The sequence below is a fragment of the Rhineura floridana genome, chromosome 2 (genome assembly GCF_030035675.1).
Source record: "Rhineura floridana isolate rRhiFlo1 chromosome 2, rRhiFlo1.hap2, whole genome shotgun sequence".
Classification (NCBI taxonomy): domain Eukaryota; kingdom Metazoa; phylum Chordata; class Lepidosauria; order Squamata; family Rhineuridae; genus Rhineura; species Rhineura floridana.
The window spans coordinates 228,908,598-228,932,363 of record NC_084481.1 but is presented as its reverse complement, the minus strand read 5'-3'; the positions used below and the strand labels follow the sequence as shown (position 1 = coordinate 228,932,363).

Sequence of the window (23,766 nt, the reverse complement as noted above, 5' to 3'; positions counted from 1 at the left end):
TGGGGGGAGTGGAGTGGCCCACTCGGGGGGGGGTGGAGGTAGGGAAGGGAGTCTTGCGGGATATAGCGAGGTAGAGGTCTAAACGCATGTAACTTGGGGGTCTCAGGTAGGAGTGGGGATTGTTGTTACTACTATTTTTTATTATTATCATCATTACCATTGTTATCCGTGAAGTTCTATTATGTTCCGAACAAAAACCCAAACAGGATATTTTCGCCTCTCGCGCAGTGCAGTCCTCAACCCCAGCAATAAGCCCCACAAGGTTCGCTGGGTCTTAGAACTTCAACGTAACTCTGTTATAGTTAGGCTGGCAGCTGCTATTGTGGCGAAAGTCAAATTGGGGGAGGGGACCGTTCTGTCCCTCCTACGTTTGCATGCTACTAAATCGCGGATGGTTGTCAGTCTACATACGACTTGAATGCATTCATGGTGGGGGAGGTCTCTTAACTGCATAGCTGTGATAGCTAACTGGAAACTGCATGTACGTAGACAGGAAACCTCTGGGTACAGCCTGGCATCTGGCTGACCATAGTAGAAACAGACTGTTGGATTTGACAGGCCAATGTCTGATACAGCAAAGCAGTTCTTTCTTTTTCAGTTATTCGTGAGTCAAGGATCCTTTGGCTTCATCTTGGGGAGATGATATTTTCCCTGGGGTTCATGGGTTTGGGGTGCCTTTCCTAAATGGAGTGCTGTATACTCCTTCCCCCCCCCAAAAAGGAACTTTGGCGTCGCTGTGATCACATCACTCCGGTGTTAGAAGATCTACACTGGTTACCAGTTGTTTACCGGGCCCATTTCAAGGTGTTGGTATTAACCTTTAAAGCCCTAAACGGTCTCGGCCCAGCTTATCTGAAGGAGCGCCTCCAGCATCAACAAATATGCCGCCTGATGAGATCAGCCACTCAAGACCTTCTCTCGGTCCCACCAGTGAAAACAGCCAGGCTGGTGCGGACCAGAGAGAGGGCATTTTCAATTGTGGCCCCCACTCTCTGGAACTCTCTCCCTTATGATCTTCGCCATGCCCACTCCCTGCCAAGTTTTCGCCAAGCCTTGAAAACCTGGCTATTCAGGCAGGCCTACAAGATCCCTGGGGTAGCCTAATTTCATCGGCTATAGCTGTAGGTGGTTTTAGTTTAATTTTATATTAAAGTTCTTGGGTTATATGTGTATTTTATATGTTGTATTTTACTTGATTTTGTACGCCGCCTAGAGTGGCCGCTGACACGGCCAGATAGGCGGCCTAGAAATAAAATTTATTTATTTATTTATCCCCAGGGAACTGGCAATAGTGACTGCTCTCTGTGAAGCCCTGTGAAATGGACCAAAGCTATGCAGAAGTAGAGGAACGCTTGTGCATCTACCTGCGTTCCATTTCAGGATCTGTGTTAGCTCTGTATTCCTTGTAGTGTAGGGATATTGGGGAAGGGGAAATTGTGACTGACTAGAGGGCGAGGTGGCTTAGTAGAGCCTTGTGACCACTCCAGACAGGCTGGTTAGATAATATTTTAGTGTCTTCTCTGTAGAACGTCCTGTAGAGTAGACTTAACCAAGGTGCTTTCTGTGCATATTTTTCTCCTCTGATCTTCTATAAGCAAAACCCTCCGTGGCACTCGAGGATGTACTGTGATAGGCCTTTGTGTTAAAGTGGGGTTGTGTTTTGTTATAGTGATAGCAGTACTGTAATTGTTTGGCATCTTAATACTATCAATAAGTCCCACTCCTTCTCTGAGTTCCATTTCTCAACATTTGTTATGTCTGTAATTGTGGGTCACCGGGTATTTAGTCCTGTGCTTCATTTAATAGGAGCAAGAATTGAAAGCTGTGCCATGAGCTGTTAATGGAAGTGGAAGAAACTTCTGCCTTTAGCGAGAGTTCTTCGGGTAGTCTCACTGCTGGTGATGTTCTCATCCGCTCCACCAGCTTCCACATGAAAAAGAAATCCCTTGAAACTCAAACAGCAGCATTTGCTGACAGCAGGCCTGCTGCTTGCTCTAAGAGAAGGATATGCATTTCAGCAAAGAAGCTTCGGGAAGTGCCTCCACCCTGTCGTCCAGGACGTGCTGCCTTAATCGATGATGGCACAGCTTACATTCCACCAGCCTTGTCGGCCAACAAACCTGCATCTCATAAGCCAACAGCAGTAACTTCTGAAGATGTAATGGAGGGTACGTCTGTAACCTTATGCAGTTTTTAATTTTTTGAAGCTCGCCAGCCCACATCCTATTAATGTTAGGCCAAAACGTCATTGTTATCTGCAACATTTTATCTCAGGCTGATGTCTGTCTTTACAGGCTGTAACTAGTATATATTTAAGGCTCCTTGTAAAAAGTGTTTCTCTGTGATATTTAACACATTTTAATCTAGACCAGGGGTTCCCAAACTGGTCCGCAACCTTCATTCAGGTGGTCCATGACATGTCTGTGGATTTGTAGTTGAAGATGGGCTTGCATTAAACGTTCACATTAATTTTTCATTCTGTTTTTTAATCCCGCTTTTATTTCTTGTATTTTACTGTATTACAATTTGAATTCTATGGGCTATAATAAAATACAATATATAAGAAAACACACGGCATCTAGCATAGTGCATTACAATTGCCGCAACATGCAGAAAAATCATCAAGTGGTCTGCCAACACCCTCAAGTTTTCAAGTGGCCTGTGGGGGAAAAAGTTTGGGAACCTCTGATCTAGACTACAAGATAAATGCCCAGTGAATGAAGAGTGTCGCTTCTGAACTCCCCATCACATCTGATTTTGCAATAGGTAAGGGAGGTTGGCTAGTGCAGGGCAGCTGAGTGCTAAGAAGACTTGTGAGACCTTGAGTTTCTAGGTCCATGAGCAAACACTGTTAAATTAAACTGCAGCTGTATTACCAGCATGTTGGGGGCTTCCAGATATGGGTGTAGATTGGTTCAGTGATTCTGGAGGTTTTTAGTGCAGACTTACATAAGACATTTGTCGTTTAGCTTAAATGATTATAACCTATGTGTATTCTCGTCTTTGTGTATACATTATAATAGTTTGTGTTAACTTCGTTCCCTTCCTTACTGTGCAGGTATGAGAGCTATCTGAAGTTATTGGGGCTTAGGTATCTAGAAGTGAAGAAAAGAGTAGTAGTTCATTCACAAATTAATCCAGAAATAGATAATATGATACATTAACATTTCTTCTAGGTGGTGTAAGCAGGTGTACTGGTAGACATTCAGAAGTGCTGTCACCTACAAAAGATACAGAGCTCTCACAGTTACCTCCAAAGGTAAGCACTGTCTGCAAAGGATATGTCATGTTTGTTTCTATATGGCTAAGTCCTGCTGACCAAAATATCAGCAGGTTATCCATTTCTCTTTGGCAGACTGTTTTTGCTTTTGCGTTGCTGAAGGACGACCACCGCCATAGATGTGATTCAGCAGTTTCACAATATTCTCACTCTGAAGTTATTACTGGCCAACTGAAATATGTTGAAAAGGTTTTTGAGTATTTTTAACAACTTGAAATTTATGATATTTCAGAAAATGGAATCCTGGCTTTTTTTTACTTCCTCTGTTTCCCCCTCCTTTTAGAACCTTACTGTTTCATTTTTTAAAACTTCTCTGTAACTCCAGTCTAGAGACTTAAAAAAACAACAACTGAGGATCTCAAGATGTTAACAGCCTGGCTGTTTCACCAGAGGCCTTGAGGGTCAAATGTTGCCCATCACTGCTTTAAATTTATCCATTCAGCAGTTTTGCTAAGGATTCTATGTAATGGATTTCCAAACTGTGGTCCGTGGACCACCAGTGGTCCATGAGCTTCATTCAGGTGGTTCATGGCATGTCCACATTAAATATTGAAATTGATTTTTAATTACATATAATTTTTGTGTTATACATTATTATGTTACAGTTTGAATTCTGTGGAATGCAAATTGTAACACTATAGAATACAATATAATAAAAGAAGCAATAAAATACAATTAAAAATCATTCGGCATCTAGCACAGCACATTATAGTTGTTACAAGTGAGCAGGAAAAAAACCCCATTAAGTGGACCGCCATGACCCTCAGCAATATTCAACCAGTCTGTAGGAAAAAAGTTTAGGAACCACTGGTCTACATATTTGGCATGTAAAGGGCAGTCAAGTATTAATAAAAACAGCAATCCTGTGCATCTTGCTGGGGGGGGAGGTGCCTTTGTCTGGGTGGGTGCCTTGATGACCTGGGGAGGGGGGGGCTGGCGTGTGAAGCATGCAGGGGTGAAACCCTTAATGGTGCAATAAATTTCTTAGTTGTTAAGGTGCCGCAAGACTATATGCTGCAACAAATTCAGAAGGCTAAACTCTGGAATTAAGTGACAGTATGACTTTATTTCATTCAAAATAAATGAAAGCTTCTTTCATGTTTTTCTCTTCCCTTCCCCCCCAATAGGGTTATTCAAATGAAGCTGTAACATACATTCCTTCAGAAGTAAAAGAGGATACAAGCAAACAAATAGGTAATAACATCTTTAGCGTAAACTGTTGCACAGTACACTCTGATACTAGGAATGGGGATTATTCCCAGGTAAGTGTGCATAGGGTTACAACCTTTGTTTCTGCCTTTTTTTTCTCTTTTACGAGACAATTTCTTCAAAATGGCGGCATAGGTAGTGGAGCTGTGTTTATAGCTCCTGCCGCTTATTCCTTTTAAACATCTTTTAACATTCTTAGCACCTAATACTCAGCACTTTAACATTCTTAGCACTTTAATCACACTTTAATTGTGGTTTTATTTGGACTGAGACTTACCTGGGACTCGAAAGGACTGAACCGGCGCGGTAATTTGAACACTGCAGGAACCGGGAACCACAGGAGCCGGGAATTGCGGCTAATTGAGTCCGGGGATGGTGGCGGCCTTTTGTCTCTCTGCTGCTGATACTTGTTGGCCGTTTGGTGCGACCAGTGCTGTAGTGGGAGTGCTTTGCCTCTTGTTCCTCCCCGGCTTGTATCGGCTTGTACCAGCTCTCCCGGTGCCGCGGCTGTGTTGGTTTCGGCCGTTGTTATCACCTCCCGTGTCGGCTCCATTTGTGCTTCTGGTCCTTGTGGGCTTTTTGCTGGAGCGTCCCTGGGCTGTTGTGCTGTCCTCGCCACTGCGGTTTGTCCTTTGGCTGCGGTTTGGCGCCCTGGACTGTTGCTACGACTGTTGTGGGCTTGGCTGCTGCTTTGCTGCTGTTGTTGCCGCATCCTTGTGACCCGGTTTGCCATCGCTCGTCGTCATCGCTGTGCGACCGTTGTGGATCTGGTCGCCACCTTGTTGCTGCTGCTGCGGTCTTGAGCGTTGGGCGCTGCCGTGGATACTATCATCGATACTGCAGCTCTCGTGGATCTGGCTGCTGCTCTGCTTTGCTGCTGCTTTGTCCTGACTATTTCGGATTGTTTGGGGGATCGTTGCTGCTGCTGCTGACCGCCATTGCTACTATCTTTGTGGTCGTTTCAGTCGTCGCTGCTGCCTGGTGGGGGGCATTGCCGCTTCATCACTTTTGAGCCCTTGACGCTACAGCTGCCGCTGTTACGATTCGTGGCTGCTGGGACCTTGCTGCTGTTGCTGTGCTATTTGGATGTATGAATGGTTGTATGAGTGAGTGTGTGATTGTGTATAGAGTATGAGTTTTTTTATTTATTTTATTTTTATTATGTGCCTGGGTGAGAGGATAGGGCGTTGGGAGGGAGGACCAGAGGGGGCCCCAATTAGTACAGTGACGGGTAATGGGAGGTATGGTGTTGTGAGGAGGACACGCCAGTTAAGGGGAACTCGGCCCAGACAATTGGTGGCTGTGCCGTGTTCCGGTCCTCCTCACATCCACAGGATTGCTGGTAGTTCTATCAGCCAACTCTCGGATCTCCAGTTGCTGCTCTTTAATGCCAGATCGGTAAATAATAAAACCTCCCTCATCTATGATTTAATCGTGGATGAGGTGGCCGATCTGGCATGTATTACCGAAACCTGGGTGAGCGATCTGGGAGGTATTAATCTCTCCCAGTTGTGCCCACCTGGGTATTTGGTTCAGCATCTGGGTAGATCCGAGAGTCGGGGAGGGGGAATCGCTGTGGTCTATAGAAGTTCCATCCCTCTTGTTAGGCACCCCATCCAGGTGGCTAACGGCCTGGAGCGTCTGCACATTACGTTGGGTCAGCGAGACAGACTGGGAATACTGTTGGTGTACCGTCCACCCTGCTGCCCAACAGCTTCCCTAACTGAGCTGACAGAGGTGGTCTCGGACTTGGTGTTGCGATCTCCCAAACTTTTGGTATTGGGGGATCTCAACATTCATGCCGAGGCCGCCTTGTCTGGAGCGGCTCAGGACTTCATGACCTCCATGACAGCCATGGGGCTGTCTCAATTTGTTACTGGCCCGACGCATGTGTCAGGACATACTCTAGACTTGATTTTTGCCACTGGAATGGGGGAAGGTGATCTGGGAGTGAGGAATTTTACATCTATTCCTTTGTCATGGACAGATCATCGCCTCTTGAGATTTCGACTCACATCGTCTTCTCCCCTCTGCAAGGGTGGAGGACCAATTAAGATGGTCCGTCCCCGGAGACTAATGAATCCTGAAGGATTTCAGAGGGCTCTGGGGGATTTTCCGGCTGATAAAACTGACGATTCTGTCGAAACCCTGGTCACTCTGTGGAATACGGAAATGACCCGGGCAGTTGACACAATCGCCCCGGTGCGCCCTCTCCATTGCAGAGCTCAATTGGCTCCTTGGTTTACCGAGGAGCTAAGAGTGATGAAGCAAGAAAGGAGACGGTTGGAGGGCAAATGGAGACGAACTCCCGACGGCTGTAATTATGCACTTGTGAAGGTCTCCACTAAATGTTATGTGAGGGCGGTGAGGATGGCAAAGAAGCAATACTTTGCTACCTCTATTCAGTCATCTTGTAACCGCCCAGCGGAACTTTACAAAGTTGTCCGGAGACTTTTACACTCTGGTTCTCTGGACGCAATATTACCATCAATGGCCCGCTGTAATGAGTTTGCGAGGCACTTCCAAGACAAGATCATAAACATCCGTCGGGACCTTGACTCCAATATTGTAACAGTTGAATCTAATGAGGTGTCCAGAACACAGTCTTGTCCTGTTTTATTGGATGAGTTTCAGTTGGTACAGCTCGAGGATGTGGACAAGGTGCTTGGACAGGTACGGGCGACCACTTCCGCTCTGGACCCTTGCCCCTCGTGGCTAATAAAAGCTAGCAGAAATGGAACGGCCGGCTGGGCCAAGGAGGTGATTAATGCCTCCTTACGAGAGGGAGTGGTCCCACTTTGCCTGAAACAGGCGGTAGTGAGACCGCTCCTAAAAAAGCCCTCCTTGGACCCTGATAATTTTAACAACTATAGGCCGGTAGCAAATGTTCCATTCCTGGGCAAGGTTCTAGAGCGCGTGGTCGCTCGTCAACTCCAGGCCCTTTTGGATGAAACTGATTATCTGGATCCATTTCAATCCGGCTTTCGGCCGGGGTTTGGTACAGAAATGGCCTTGGTCGCCCTGTACGATGACCTCTGTCGGGAGAAAGACAGAGGGAGTGTAACTCTGTTGGTTCTCCTTGATCTCTCGGCGGCTTTTGATACCATCGACCATGGTATCCTTCTGGGGCGACTCGCGGATTTAGGAGTTGGAGGCACTGCGTGGCGGTGGCTGTGCTCCTATCTTGGGAATCGTCTCCAGAGGGTGATGCTTGGGGAACATTACTCGAGTCCCTGGGTGCTACAATATGGGGTCCCGCAGGGCTCAGTTCTGTCCCCCATGCTTTTTAATATCTATATGAAGCCGCTGGGTGAGGTCATCAGGAGTTATGAAGTGCGTTTCCAGCAATATGCTGATGATACGCAGCTCTATTTCTCCTTCTCATCTTCTTCAGGTGAGGCTGTTGCTGTACTGAACCGCTGCCTGGCCGCGATAATGGACTGGATGAGAGCTAATAAACTGAAACTCAATCCTGACAAGACTGAGATGCTGTTGGTCGGGGGGCCCTCTGCTCAGATGGTTGATGTCAGACCTGCCCTAGATGGGGTTACACTCCCCCTAAAGGAACAGGTCCGTAGTTTGGGGATCTTATTAGATCCGCTTCTGTCACTCGAGGCCCAAGTAGCCTCGGTGGCACGAAATGCGTTCTACCAGCTTCGGCTGGTAGCCCAACTCCAGACCCTATCTGGACAGGGAGAACCTAGCCTCAGTTATTCACGCTCTGGTAACCTCTAGATTGGATTACTGTAATGCTCTCTACGTAGGGTTACCTTTGAAAACGATTCGGAAACTTCAGCTAGTGCAGAATACCGCAGCCAGAGTTCTTACTGGGACGAAGAAATTCGACCACATAACACCTATTCTGGCCCAACTGCACTGGCTCCCAATACGTTTCCGGGCCAGATTCAAAGTGTTGGTCCTTACCTATAAAGCCCTTAACGGCACTGGACCGCAATATCTGATGGAACGCCTCTCTCACTATGTTCCTACCCGTTCACTCCGCTCGACGTCTAAGGCCCTTCTCCGGGTCCCAACTCATACAGAGGCCCGGAGAACAGTAACAAGATCTAGGGCCTTTTCGGTGGTGGCCCCTGAATTATGGAATACCCTCCCAGATGAGATACGCCTGGCGCCTTCTTTGTCATCTTTTCGGCGCCAGGTAAAAACCCACCTCTTCACCCAGGCATTTTAAGCTTTTTATTTTAATTTAAAAGTATGTTTATTTTCTTTTACTCTGTTTTTAAATATGTTTTATAATTGTATGCGCAATACACACTTGCTTGTATTTTAAATATTGTGGTTTTATCGTGTTGTACACCGCCCTGGGAGCTGTTAGCTATAGGGCGGTTTAGAAATGTAATTAAATAAATAATAAATAAAATAAATAATAATTTCCCCCTCATATTTGTGGGTATTTTTCCATACCCGTTGGATGCGTAGCGTTACATTTACAAAACAAAGTTAATTTTTAACTCCTTTTTGAGTTTGGAGAAAATATTTTTCTATAGCTTAGTTGATTTTAATACTAAAGATGAAAAATAACATTTATTTAACTAGTAAAGTACTTAAATACTTCTTTTTTTAAAAAAAAATAAGTTTAAGAATCAATCAGGGTGACGAAATCTCAGCAGCTTTCACATGATGTTTTTGTCAGTAGTGTTTAGGTGTGACTTGAACATTTGTAAGGCCTTCTCTGTGGTAAATGTCTGGTAGTTAAAAGGCTCCAGTAAGTATCTGAGATCAATTCATAGTGCTGATCTTAACCTTTAACATCTGGCTGGCTTTGAATCCAAATACCTATTGGAGCACCTTCTCCCAAATCTGCCTACCTGTCCACTGAGATTGTCATCTGAAGCTTTTTTCTTGATAACCCTCCCCCCCCCATAAGAAGTTCAACAGATTGTAGCAGGAAGGAAAAGTGTCTTTATTACTATCAATTAAGCACTAGGCAAAAATATTTCTGTTTCCCTAGCTTTCAATAACTGCCTGTGTTAGCATGAGTAACTTAAAGGATTTCTTACTTTACTGTCTATTTAAATGGATGTTGTTGTTTTAGTTTGTGTGTATTTGTATGCTTTATTTTAATTTTTTTATTGTTACCACTTTGCTAGCTGCCCTGGAAACATAACAATTATGTTGAAGATGTAGGATAGAAAGCATTTATTTATTTACATGATTTCAGATCTATTTGCGAAGAAGCAATGGTGCAATTCTGGTTTTTGAATGTTGAGAAAAAGTTTTTTTTTTAAAAGTGATGCTTTGGGCTTGTCCTGCTGATATTTGGCCTTCACAACAAGAAGGTCTTGTAGAGATCAAGTGGAAGTTTGGGGCTTGCCTTCCTTCTCTCTTGAAATTGCTTACCATGCACAGAGAAAAATGAGTGAACTGGGAGATCCTGCTTTTGGGTAAAACGATCCCCTTATTAGGTAACAAAGTCAGAGAAATCCCAGATTCAAATAAGTCTCTAGCTCTAGTATTGTGTTCTGTGTGAGGTTGGGATGGTGGGGGAAGGAGCAGGAGCGTGAACCCAAGATTTGATCCTGTTCTGAGTTAAGGTTATGCTGATGAGTAGTATCAGAACAGGCCCTTGCTTTCTTTTCCAAAAGTTGTGTTTTGTGGGTATTTTGGATTCTGTTCCAGTATTATTTCTTCTGTCTTTTTGGTCTATAGCAGCTGACATGTTTATCTCCCAGTATGATACTGGACAGAAGGCGGCCGTAAGAGCTGTGTTCAAGCAGAGGTAAGGATGACTCCTTGAAACAAAGTGTTGAACTCTTTTATTTTTCTGATTCCATAACTCTTTCAATAGCTCAGAAGTGCTACTTTCCTCTAGTAATATTTTGAGGACAAAGCGGTGTATGTGACATCACTGGAGAAAAATGCTGGCATTGAAAGCTTTTTATATGGGGAGAGACCAAACCATGTGCTCTACCCACTGAGCTTTGCATGCAGAAGGCCCCAAGTCCAATCCCTAGCACCTTCAGCAAAAAGAACCTCGGGTAGGAGGTGGTGGGAAATGACCTTTTCTGTTGCAGCTGGTCAGAGTAGCCCAGGGACACATTTGGAAATCTCAGAAACGAACGTGGGCACTACAAAATATTCATTTCACAGAAGTAAAATTGGTGATGCTCAGACCCTGTCGTCAAACAGGCAAAACACCTACACACAACCGCAACCAAATACAATGCAGCAAAAGGAGGAGAAGCGAGCGATCCCCCCCTTCAGAAAAGCAGGCATCGTCACAACCTAAAAAACCCCACGTTAAAAATAAAATTGGGAGGGGCAGGGGACACTACTTTGGAGCCCCCACAAGTAGACAGTAGTGAATTAGATGGACAAATAGTCTGTCCTGGTGGAAGACCACTTACTGGAGAACCCACTAAATGCCTCTTCACGTTCCAGTGTTGAAGGGAAATTAGTTCACTGAAAGGATCTCTATAGAAGGATAGAATTGTAGAGTTGGAAGGGGCCTATAAGGCCATCGAGTCCAGCCCCCTGCTCAATGCAGGAATCCAACTTAAAGCATACCTGACGGGTGACTGTCCAGCTACCTCTTGAAGGCCTCCAGGGTTGGAGAGCCCACCACCTCCATAGGTCATTGGTGCCATTGTCATATCGCTCTAACAGTTAGAAAGTTTTTTCTGATGATCAGCTGAAATCTGCCTTCCTGTAAGTTGAGCCCATTATTCCATGTCCTGCACTCTGGGATGATCGAGAAGAGATCCTGACTCTCTTCTGTGTGGCAGCCTTTCAAGTACTATCATATCTCTCTTCGGTCTTCTCAAGGCTAAACATGCCCAGTTCTTTGTCTCTCCTTACAGGGTTTTGTTTCCAGTCCCCTATAATCTCTGTTGCCCTTCTCTGAACCTGTTCCATAGATCTGGAAACTATACTTACGTTAATGCAGCCTGTAGAGAAGATCTAGGAAAAATGGCTCTTATAAAAGAAAAAACATACATGCCTTTCCATGTTGCTCTTGTATATTTAGAATTCAAAATGTTCCTGTGTTTAAAGAGGTGAAGGTTCAGCTTCTTCATAACACATGCCTTGACAAAAAGGACAGTAGCAAGTCAACACATAGCGAGATGGATTCCGTTACAACCATTGCAGCGGCAACAGCAGCAGCCATTGCTTCTACAGCCCCACTTCTCAAAGTAGGTAACGGAGTTGTTTTTGTTTAAAAATTGGTTCCCTGCCTTTCCCCTCCATGCAGCAGCTTACAGATATAAAGGCAAATGTAAAAAAACCCAAAACTATTCTGAGATCCCTGTCAAGCTAAACCCTACAAATTTGGGCATGGGGAGGTGCAAGTATGGAAAGTAGGTCTTCTTTTCAGAAACCCAGATCCCATGATTGGAACAAGTAATGCAAATTAAACATGGATTTTATATTGCATGTTTTGTGCTGCTATCTTGTTTTTCCTGCCTGTAGATGTTGAAAAAGTAGGGCAGGGGAGTCTTGGGCACTTTGCAGAAGCAAGAATCAAATGTGAGAAGTCTGTTTTAAGGCTTGTCGATTCAGGCACTTTCTAAGACATCCAACTATTCAATTTGATTGTTTCTATACATGATGTGACTTGCAGGCATAGGCCATGCATCTATTTCTACTGAGTGGTACATCATATTTTGCTGGTGTTTCTGTTTTTTGCTGGCATTATTTTGTGGCTCATGCAATTTATAATGCTTCCTTCTTCTAAAGTATGCGTGCTTAATTCTCTTAATCCAGTCACCTTTATAGAATGTAGTCTACAAAATACATTTTATTTCTTGCCTTGCAATAGCTTTAGGAAGTTGCTCCTGTTTCGATGCAGCATTTTTATGTGAGCAAGGGCAAGCAGGGTTGGGTTCCATTATCCAGCAGCAACTCCTTGTGTGATGTAGGGTGCAACTTTGGAAGGGTATCATCTGGTTGGGGTAAGAAGGGCTGCTACTGGAAGTGGGTAAGGCTGAAAATCTTGAGTGGAGAGGAGCTATCTTAGGTCAAATCCATGGAATTTATGTTGTGTGTGTAAACAGTTGAAAAAGTGAGTGTTGCACATTAGTTGGAGCCACCCTCTTTTTTCCAATAAGTGTCTAAACCTACTTCCTGTATTGGTGTATGGTAATCCTGGTTCATTTCATGCTATTTTGATGCTAGTGTTTCCTTATAATAGGGAATAAAAGAGAATTATGGTGCTGTCCTTTCCTTCTAATAATGAGTGATAGCAGGTTATTCTACATTTTCTTCAGGAACTCCAAAAGATGCACCTCTCACATTTGTCCTTTTGGGATTATGTATATATCTTTATCCCATTGATTTAACCAACTATATTTTAACAAATTCGTCATGTGAAAATTAGTGGATAGCTCTCTGGTTCCTTGGACCAGGCTGAGCCATGTTAAAGAATAGCTTTTATTCACTAACAGGCAAAAACCATGCAGTTTAAGAATGTACCTATAGCCAACAGATATTTCTATCAAACTTTACAAAGCAGGGAAATTGGGCAGCTACAGTGAATGCACCAGGGGAACAGGAGACCTGAACTCCTCTCTGAGATATTGTACTGCCCTACAAATTTGTCAAAATGCAAACACAATATGGGTCAGTGTTTCACAGTCCAATCCACTTCCTGTGTAGCTTGGAAGAATTTGGTAACATGTGCCTCTGAGCATATGGTGAGTTGTGGCAACCCCTGCCATCTCCAAAGATGGAGAATTACATTTTTGTGTGTTTGTTGGTGTTCTTCTTACTCTACTGATTTCCTGTGTTACTACTGTTTGTACAGAGAATCTAACCTAGAAAATTATTTCTCTCATTTTTCATCCTAGAAATCTGTGCCAAATTTATTTTTATTAATTTCAAAGCTTTTTTATTAAGCAATGTTGTATGGTGGTGAAGACAGCCTTTTGTGTTTCAAACTGGAGGTTATGTTCTATTTCTATTTTGGGTGCATTAACAGTTGAATCTGAAAGTGCAGTTTGATGTAAAATGAGACTGATTACAATATGTTGCTACTTCAGCATTGACTCTAGCTATTGGAAAAAACAAACTTGGCCTGCCCATGATGCATGTTTCAGCTTGCTATGCTTAAACCACTTCACTTAAGAAAAGGTGGGCATGGTCAGTTAAAAACAACCTAGAATTTTGCTAGAATATATTTCACCTCCCACTGTTTTATCTTGTGCAACTGAGACACTCCTCATGTCCATTGGAAACTATTCTACAGTGCCATTATTCCACAATTATTTTTGGAGTTTTTTTAGTGTTGCAAAGTGTTGCTGTACTTCATACATTCACAGAAACAGAAGCAAAAGAAAATGATTTACCGTAGGAAACTTCACTAAAATTACAAAGTAAATCAAGCATATTTAAAGTGACTATCTGGACTATATCAAGTTTTAATGTTGTTGCTTCCTCCCTGCTAAAACAAGATCAGCACAGCACATGTCTTGTTTCTGTTTTTTGGGCTGATTGCAGGTGTTGCCACAGCTCACCATATGCTCAGAGGCACATGTTACCAAATTCTTCCAAGCTACATAGGAAATGGATTGGACTGTGAAAGACCCACCAAAACTGTGTTTGCATTTTGACAAATTTATAGGGCAGTGTGATATCTCAGAGAGGAGGTCAGGTCTCCTGCTCTCTTGGTGCATTCACTATAGCTGCCCAATTTCCTTGCTTTTTAAAGTTTCATAGAAATGTCTGTGGGCTATAGGTACGTTCTTAACTGCAAGGTTTTTTGCCTATTAGTGAATTTCTCTGCTTTTTAATCCAGGGGGTAAGAAATGGGACCCTGTGCAAGCTTGCTGAGAATGGATTGATCATTTGCGTGCTTATTGAGTTCAGTGGGATTTACTCCTGTGCAATCATGCTTAGGATAGGTAAAACTGACCATGGGGAGGGAGGCCTGGAGTGGGAAGGGGAGGAAGGGAGAGGAGGAGGGGAAAGGTAGGTCTGATCATTTACATGCATATTGAGTTCAGTGGGATTTACTCCTGTGCAGTCATGGCTAGGATAGGTAAAACTGACCATCAGGGAGGGGGAGGGGAGAGTAGAAGGAAGGGGGGAGCAGAAGGAGGGGATTGGAAGGGGAGGAGTGAAGGAAGAGGAACGGAGGTGATGGGAGGGAGGAGGAGGGTAGGGTAGGTTTGGTCACTTGCGTGCTTATTGAGGTCAATGGGATTTATTCCCATGCAGACATGCTTAGGTTAGGTAAAACTGACCATAGGGGAATGGAAGGGGAAGGGCAGGGTGAAGGAAGGGAGAGGAAAGGGGCAAGAGGGAAGAGGAGGGGAGGGCAGGTTTGGTCACTTGCATGCTTATTGAGTTTAGTGGGATTTACTCCTGTGCAATCATGCTTAGGATAGGTGAAAGTGACCTGAGAGAGAGGGAGGGAGGAAGGTGGAGGGGAGGAGATTGGATGGGTGGGCGCTGGGTATACGGGAAGCCTCTTTCCTTTCCAAAAGGAAAACATTGTGAATAGTATCATTCTTTTGCATGGTTTCCCCCACCTTTTTATTCTACAGCAGGCAGATGTAGCATCCCACCCGAATTAAACCAAAGCTGTCCCTGGCCACATCCACACCAGACCTTTATTTCACTTTAGGCAGTCATGGCTTCTCCCAAAGAATCCTGGGAAGTGTAGTTAGTGAAGGGTGCTCAGAGTTGCTAGGAGACACCATTTTCCCCTCACAGAGCGTCATTCAGAGCAGCTGACTGTTAAACCACTCTGGCCACTGGAGCTCTGTCAGAGGAATAGCAGTCTTCTCTCAGTATCCTGCACAAACTACACTTCCCAGGATTCTCTGAGGGAAACCATGACTGTCTAAAGTGAGAACCCTGACAGGAAAAACGTCGAAAAAGGGTCTGGTTTTTCTCTCTCTTTTTACACTTTGAAATCTTGATTCTCTCTGAATCTGTTTTGTGTATCGCCATGAAAATTGAGAGGGTTGTTAAGCAAGCGTTTCTGAGTTCAGGACTGTAAGTTTAGTAAGGTTTTATTTTGAAATGAGCTTATGGGAAGCATCAGAATGGCAGGGGGGTATTTTCGATTTAACATTGCGGAATGCAAAAAATCCATGCTGGCTATATTATACAGCCACTCTTGTGGCCGTATAATTCGTTTGTGACCAAAATGCAACCATCTATGGCTGGGAGGGCAAAGGCCTGGCCTTCACAGCTCCTCAAATGTTGACTTGTATCTTTCCCGTCAGGTCCAGAGTGACTTGGAAGCAAAAGTGAGCTCTGTTTCCGAAATGCTGAACAAGTTACAGGAGACAGACAAGCAGCTGCAGCGTGTTGCAGAGCAGCAAGTCAATCTGAAGGCTCAACAGCTTGAAAGGCCTCCTTGCCAGCAAAGAGTCAGTGATCTTGAGAAACAGAGGAATTTGTTCATGGAGCAGCGAATTCAGCATCTGGAAAACTTGCAGCAGCAGCAAATGAATATTCAGGTACTGGCAGAAAAATACAGAACGTTGGTATTTTATTTGACAAGATTATTTTATACACTTCACTACATATTTTTTTAAAGTGTAACTGCATTAAGGGAACTTATTTTGCTTTACTGTGCCTTTATGCTGATCCTCCATGGATCCCATTGTGGTTCTGGCCTTATGACCTGTGCATATTGACAACCTAGGGTTGCATACCTGAAAAAGTGCATAAATGGAGGCTGATGGAAGCTGACTACACTGGTCCCACCCTATTCAGCAGAGTCCCCCAACCCTCAGGAAAGGCTTTTGGGGGGAGGGGGGTCAGCTTTTGCCAACCCCCTTCCACATGCTTTTCTCAGGATCAAACCCACAAGATACATAGGAATGCAGCATTAAAAGTGAAGTGTAAAAGAGAAAGGTTTGTGTCTGGGCTGAAGGAAGAATTTGTTTTAAGCTAATGAGGTGGATACAGTGACCTGGCGGATACAGGACCTAACTAGATGTGACATTAACTGCACTTCTGCATTTAATGTGCACATTTTTAAATGGAAATGGCAGTTACTGCATGGGCGGAATGCTGCTCGCTAGTGAGTGATGGGGAGTTTAACTCTTTACTCCCCTGCAGCAGTCCTGATGTAACCTGCTCCTTCATAGGAGTGCCAGTGGGACCTTCCCTCCAGGTGGAAAGAGTGGCTTCAGAGGAGTGGCTTTCTTTAGGAGCACAGCAGTGTAAGAAAGGGTTAATCCCTGTCCTTTCAGGAGTGTCTATTTTTTTATTTAAGAAACATGCAAGTTAAGTGTAAGGATGCATTTAATTTCATGCGTAGTTGGTACTCCGTCTTGCAAGGCAGGTAGAGTCTTTCTCCTATAACTCGCTGATTGGAAGATCCAGCACTTTAGTGCCTCTGTTTACTGCAAAGTACAGGGAGGGAGCTTGAATTGAGCCCAAGGTCTGTTTCTGATCTCGTGCCAGGTAGAGGCTGACAACAATTGAATAGTCCCTGAGAAACATGATTTATGTGTAAGATTTATAGGCTGCTTGATCAAAGAGTTCTCCAAGTGGTATACAAATAAAATTGGGAATAAAACAGTTAAAATCTGTAGCCAAGTTAAAAATAAATACATAAATCCTTTATTATAAATAAAATCAATAAAAAGTTTAAAATGGGTGTAAGTAACTAAATTATATGTCTGAGTAGGTTTGCCAATATAGGTGAAAATGTTCCGGAAGTTGCAACTGGTACAGAATGCGGCGGCTCGCGTAATTAAGGGCGGCCGCTGGCGAAATCACATCACTCCAGTGCTGCAGGAGTTGCACTGGTTACCAATTGTCTTCCGGGCACAATTCAAGGTATTGGTTCCGACTTTTAAAATCCTACATGGCTTTGGCCCAGCCTATCTGAGGGAATGCCTCAAGCCTCATCAGGGATGCCATTCAACAAGATCAGCCTCACAAGGCCTTCTCTCTATCCCACCAATTAAAGCAGCAAGACTGGTGAGGACTAGGGAGAGAGCCTTTTCGGTTGTGGCCCCCACCTTGTGGAATTCCCAAACGATCTTCGCCATGCCCCTGCTATGATGAACTTCCGCCGGGCCTTGAAGACCTGGCTTTTTAGGCAGGCCTTTGGGGAGGGTTAGGTTTTTATTATTCTTGGTTGAGATTTTACTGTTTTAATGTATTTGTATGTTTTTTTGTGTTCGTTGCTCAGAGTAACTGGACAACCAGCCAGATGGGCGACTAATAAATCTAATAAATAAGTCAATAAATAAATAGATCAGTTGTGCCCTGTCCTGGTCGTTAAGAGTTCTGCTAGATCAGGCTGAAGGCCCACCGTAACCACTGCATCGCACTGGCTGTAAGGAGTGGGCAGCCTTTAGGCTTGCAGGATCTACATTGGTTTGTACTAGGACTCCAAGATCCATCAGGCAGAGCCAGGTACAAAGGACATACAAGTAGAATTAAAGAATATTTTTTTTTTTTTTATATAATAATTTTTATTCAAATTTTTCCAAAAACAAACAAAAGTCAAAAAAACATAACAATACATCAACAAAAAATGAAAATAAAATAGTTGACTTCCGATTTGTCGCAGATCAGCTATAAGTATATAATATACATCAAACCTGTCCCTTAATGTATACATACAGAGTCCCTTTTCTCCGTAGGCTGTCTTAATTAATCGTCAAATCCCAGTATCATCATTTTATTTTGATCTTTCAACAAAAAGTCTAAAAGAGGCTTCCATTCCTTAAGAAATGTATCTGTCGATTTTTCTCTAAGTAAACATGTCAATTTGTCCATTTCTACTAAATCCATTAATTTCAATAGCCATTCTTCCATTGTTGGTGTTGATTCCATTTTCCACTTTTGTGCATATAATAATCTTGCTGCCGTAATCATATATAATATTATTCTTCCATATTTCTTTTCTATTTGTTTATCCATAAAACCCAATAAAAAAAATTCTGGTTTTGACTGAATATTTATCTTTAGAATTTTTTGCATCTTCCTACCTATCTGTGCCCAAAATGATTTTGCCTTTTTACATAACCACCACATATGATAAAATGATCCTTCTTGTTGTTTACATTTCCAACAAACATTAGAAACATTACTATACATTTTTGATAACTTTTCTGGAGTCATGTACCAACGGTACATCATTTTATAAAATTTTTCTTTAAGATTATAGCATAGTGTAAATTTCAAACCTTTTTTCCACATATTTTCCCATTGATCCATTTGTATGTTATGACCAAAATTTTTTGCCCACTTTACCATACACTCTTTTACTTGTTCTTCCTCCATATCCATTTTCAATAAGAGTTTATACATTTTCGCAATTATATTTTCATCATTTGTACACAATCCTATTTCAAAATCAGATTTACTTATTTCAAACCCATACATTTTCTTGTCCATTTTATATCTTTCTAACAATTGTAAATAGGCAAACCATTGAAAACTATATCCTTCCTTTGTCAGTTGTTCTCTCTCTTTCATTGTATATTCTCCATGTACATTTTCTAATAGTTCTTGATAAGTTAACCATTTCTCTTTTCCAGCCATTTCTCTTCTATAAAACGCTTCTTGACTTGAGACATATAATGGTATTTTCGAATAAAACCTTGGTTTATATCTATTCCATATTTTCAACAGAGGACGTCTTATAAAATGATTGTTAAAGTCTACATTTACTTTTACTTTGTCATACCATAAATATCCATGCCATCCCCACTTCAAATTATGGCCCTCCAAATCCAATAGTCTTTTATTCCTCAATAAAATCCATTCCTTTATCCAGACTAAACAGCAGGCAGCAAAATAAAGTCTCATATTTGGTAATCCCAGTCCTCCTCTTTCTTTGGCATCTTGTAGTAGTTTAAATTTAACTCTTGGTTTTTTTCCTTGCCATACAAATTTAGAGATATCTTTTTGCCATTGTTTAAAAGGTAAATCAGAGGATATTACAGGTATTGTTTGAAACAAAAACATCATTCTCGGTAATACATTCATTTTTATCACAGATATTCTACCCATTAATGACAGTTGTAGTTTATCCCATCTTAGCAAGTCTTTCTTAATCTCTGTCCATAATTTTTCATAATTATTATGAAACAACTTTGAATTTTTATTTGTCATAATGATACCTAAATATTTCAACTTTTTCTCTATTGTAAAATCTGTCTTGTCCATTAACTCTTTCTGTTCCCTTAAAGTTAAATTTTTCACCAACATCTTTGTTTTTTGATTGTTGATCTTAAATCCTGCTAATGGTCCAAATTCTTTTAATTTGTCCATCAATACATTAATTCCTTCCAAAGGATTTTCTAGTACAATTATCAAATCATCAGCAAATGCTCTCAATTTATATTCTTCTTTTTTTATCTTTAATCCCGAAATTCTTTTATCTTGCCTTATATCTCTAAGCAGCACTTCTAAGACCAGAATAAATAAAAGGGGAGATAAAGGACATCCCTGTCTTGTACCCTTTTGTATTTCACATGAATCCGTTAAATCTCCATTAACAATTATCTGAGCCTTCTGAGATGTATAGATCGATCTAATCCATTTTATAAAATTGTCTCCAAAATCCATTTGCTCCAAAACCTGGAACATAAATTTCCAATTCAAATTATCAAATGCTTTTTCAGCATCTAAAAAAATCAAAGCTGCTTGTTTATCATTTCGTTGTTCTAAATATTCCAAGACATTCCTGACGTTGTCATGTAATTGTCTTTTAGGTAAAAACCCTGATTGATCTTCCTGAATAAATTGTTGCAATATTATTTTCAATCTTTCTGCCAAGATCATTGTAAAAATTTTATAGTCATTATTCAATAGAGATACTGGTCGATAATTTTTTGTTTTAGTTAAATCTTGCTCCTCTTTAGGTATTAATGTTATATTAGCATTTTTCCAACTATCCGGTATCTTTCCCTCTTGCAGAATAAGATTCATTGTAGACTGTAAAGGTAGTAAGAGTTCTTCCTCCAAACATTTATAATACATTGCAGATAACCCATCTGGTCCTGGTGCCTTTCCTAATTTAATTTTATTTATAGCTTCAGATATCTCTCTTGACGTAATAGGACCATTAATAGCTTGTCTCTGAAAGTCTGTAATTTTAGGCAAATTCTGTTTAGATATATACTCTTCTATTCTTTCAGATGGAATTTCCTGACATTTGTACAATGTTGAATAATATTGATGAAAAATCTTTTTAATTTTTACATTATCTGTCAACGTCTCATCTCCTTCTTGTATCTTTAAAATGATATTTTTTTGACGTTCTTTTCTTAATTTATATGCTAACCATTTCCCAGGTTTATTTGCAAATTCAAAAGTCCTTTGTTTAGCAAAATTTAGTTTTCTTTCAATTTCTCTAACTGTCAGCATTGATACTTGCTTCTGTAACATTTTGATTTGATTTACAATAGAAACTTTAGTTGGATTCTTTTTCAATTCTTCCTCTTTTTGTTTTATTTCTTCCAAAATTAATTGCATTTTCTGTTGTTTCTTTTTTTTTAATTCAGAGTTACATTTAATAAGATATCCCCTCATAAATGCCTTACTTGTATCCCAAACGATATTTTCACTTGTTCCTTTATGTAAATTATGTTCAAAAAACTCTTTTAATTTCTTCTTACATTCTTGTACTACTTTGTCATTCTGTAATAAAGATTCATTTAGTCTCCATCTAAATCCAAGATTTTTCTTTTTTAAAGTTAATATCACAGGGTTATGATCCGAAAAAGTTTTTGGTAATATATCCATTTTAAAAGTGTCCTTCACTAAAATTTTAGACATCCAAATCATATCAATCCTCGAGAATGTTTTGTGTCTTTCTGAAAAATAAGTAAATTCCTTTGCATTATCATTTATATATCTCCAGGTATCCACCAATTCTAAATGTTCCATCAGTTCAAAGCAAATCTTCGGTAATTTACCCTGTGTCTCTTTGATACTTTTTCAGAAAGCCTATCAATTTTTGGTGAGATTACCCCATTCCAATCACCCATAACGCACCAATGGTCATATGAAAACTCTGACAATTTTTCCATAAGTCCTGTGTAAAACCTTGTTTTATCTTCATTGGGGGCATAAATACCCACTATCAAAATGTTTGTACCCTGTAGAGTAATTTCGACCCCCACAAATCTACCACTATCATCCAATAATACCAATTTAGGAAGCAATTGTGGGTTAATGTAGAGAACAACTCCATTTTTTTTTTTTGGTCCAGCCGAAATAAATTCTTCACCCAAATTTTTACAAATCAAATATTTGGAATCTTTCTTCTTAATATGAGTTTCTTGTAAACAAATTATATCCAATTTTAATTTTTTCAAATAATGAAACACTTTCTTTCTCTTCTGCGCCGTATTGGCTCCATTTATATTCCAAGTTAGATATTTGTAATCCATCTTTAAGCGTGTATTTTAAAATGTGCCTGATGCTCCTTTTAATCCCTCATCTTCCTTCCCTTCCTCCGCATATCTTGTTGACTTTGTTCCCCAGGAATTATATCCATATCTTTGAGTTTATCTTCATCCATATCTTTTGAAGCTTTTCTCAAGAAGTCCCTTCCTTTTTGAACAGTATTCAATCTACATTTCTGTTGTCTGAATGTAAAGTTCACTCCTTCTGGAACATCCCATCTAAATTGAATTTTGCGTTGCTTAAGTTTCTCTGTAAAGAAAGCATATTCTTTTCTCTTACGTAAAAGTCTAATAGGAATTTCTTTCATCACCAGTATTTCCTTACCATCAATTTTAAAGGTATTTTTAAAGTGTTGCTGTAATACCATATCTCTGGTTGTCTTCTTTATAAAATGAACAAGCACATCTCTTGGAATTTTATTCATTGTTGCATATCTGGAATTAATTCTATACACTTTGTCTATTTCAAATTTCATCCGATCTTCATTCAAATCCAGAAATTTTGCTAGAGCATTAACAATTTTATCTCTGATGTCTTCACCTGTTTCCTCAGGAATTGCACGGAATCTCAAACAATGTTCTTTATTTCTCATTTCAATCACAGCCATATAATCCAAAAATTTTTCTAATTCCAGATTTAATATATCTGTTCTATTCTCCAAGATTTGTACCTTTTCTTTAGTGTTTTTTGCATCCTCCTTTATTTGCCCAATTGTCCCTTTAATCTCATCCACTTGTGTTTTAATATATTTTTTTATATCTGTCAATTCAGTTTTCATATCCTGTTTTATATCATTAATCCCTTCCATTATTATTTGAAACATATCTGGGGGTATAGCCCCTTCCTGTGGATCAGTAGAACCTCTTCGCTCCTGGGCCTTAGTTGCTTTTTTAGTTGTCATTTTCAAGAGAAGCCTTTAATTTCTGATATTAATCACTGTTCCAAAACCTAGAGGCAGTCTATTTCTTTTTTTTTCCTCCACCAACAAAAAAGTTAATATTCCAGGCCTGTTATTGAAATCCAGCCAGCACAGCACAGTTTTTATCTACATCCAAGAATGCAAAACAATTCTGGTTCCCAACACCAAGCAATTAGTAACATATACGAGCAGCAGATTCGTCCAAAAAGAAATAGTCCAAAGAGAAAAATAGTCCAAAATATAATAATTACCTCTCATCCGTTTTTAAACTTTAAAGCTCCAAATTCAGGCCAGCTTTTTGTCGTAAAAAAAGTATATAAGTTGTTTACATTTTCTTTCTTCCTTAATTATATTTAAAAGAGAAAAAGTATGACTCACCCAGGTTTCTCAGTTGCTGGTTCGTAAACAAATCTCTTTTATTGTAGTAATTTAAGCCAAATGATAAGATTTAGACAGAAGTAGGCTCGCTGGTTAAGAACGTTTTTTTTTTAGAAGAAAAAAAAGAACGCTTCGCTTTTTTTCAGTACAGCTTGCGTGGAAATCCTGACTCCGTCTTCAGCCGATCGGCATGCCTTCTTATCTCAGGGATTTCCTGATCAATTCCAGCCGCCGACAGCTCAACGAAGTCTTGTGGAAAATCTGATCGGTTCTCCTATACCTTGGAGAACATTTAAGCCAGTCCAAGATTCCTCTTGGCTGGCTTTTAACCTGAAAAAAGCTTCCTCTGAGGCAGAGCTCCCTCAGAGACAACCACCAGCCAGCACTCCTTCCGGGAAGTCTCCAGTAGAATTAAAGAATATTGAGCTCCTGAATACGTTTTGAGTAACTGGGCTCACAGTTCTTCCACACAAAAATCCACTCCTGGTTACCTCCCAACACCCCTCCTGGTTTCTTTCTTCATTTCAGTAGTATTGGGGGGAGGGGTTATTTTATTAGTAAACAAATGAGAGTCAAAATCCTTGTTGATTTACAGGAAATTTCCTAGAGATATACCACTAGATCC

The 23,766-nt window shown here is 41.0% G+C and overlaps 1 protein-coding gene across 5 annotated transcripts in view; it reads left to right on the top strand.

The window, feature by feature from the left end:
- The window catches only part of KIAA0586 (KIAA0586 ortholog), a 152,607-nt gene that overhangs the window by 162 nt on the left and 128,679 nt on the right, over positions 1-23,766 (top strand). For 3 of the 5 annotated variants that reach the window (XM_061612453.1, XM_061612449.1, XM_061612451.1), the window contains exons 2-8: positions 1,807-2,168; positions 3,177-3,259; positions 3,356-3,469; positions 4,408-4,474; positions 10,160-10,229; positions 11,478-11,643; positions 15,682-15,918. In XM_061612453.1, the coding sequence (XP_061468437.1) occupies positions 1,841-2,168; positions 3,177-3,259; positions 3,356-3,469; positions 4,408-4,474; positions 10,160-10,229; positions 11,478-11,643; positions 15,682-15,918 (1,065 nt within the window). In that variant the 5' untranslated portion in view covers positions 1,807-1,840. Of the gene's footprint in view, positions 1-44; positions 107-1,806; positions 2,169-3,176; positions 3,260-3,355; positions 3,470-4,407; positions 4,475-10,159; positions 10,230-11,477; positions 11,644-15,681; positions 15,919-23,766 lie in introns of those variants that run through there. The other 2 variants (XM_061612450.1, XM_061612452.1) reach the window with 2 other exon arrangements.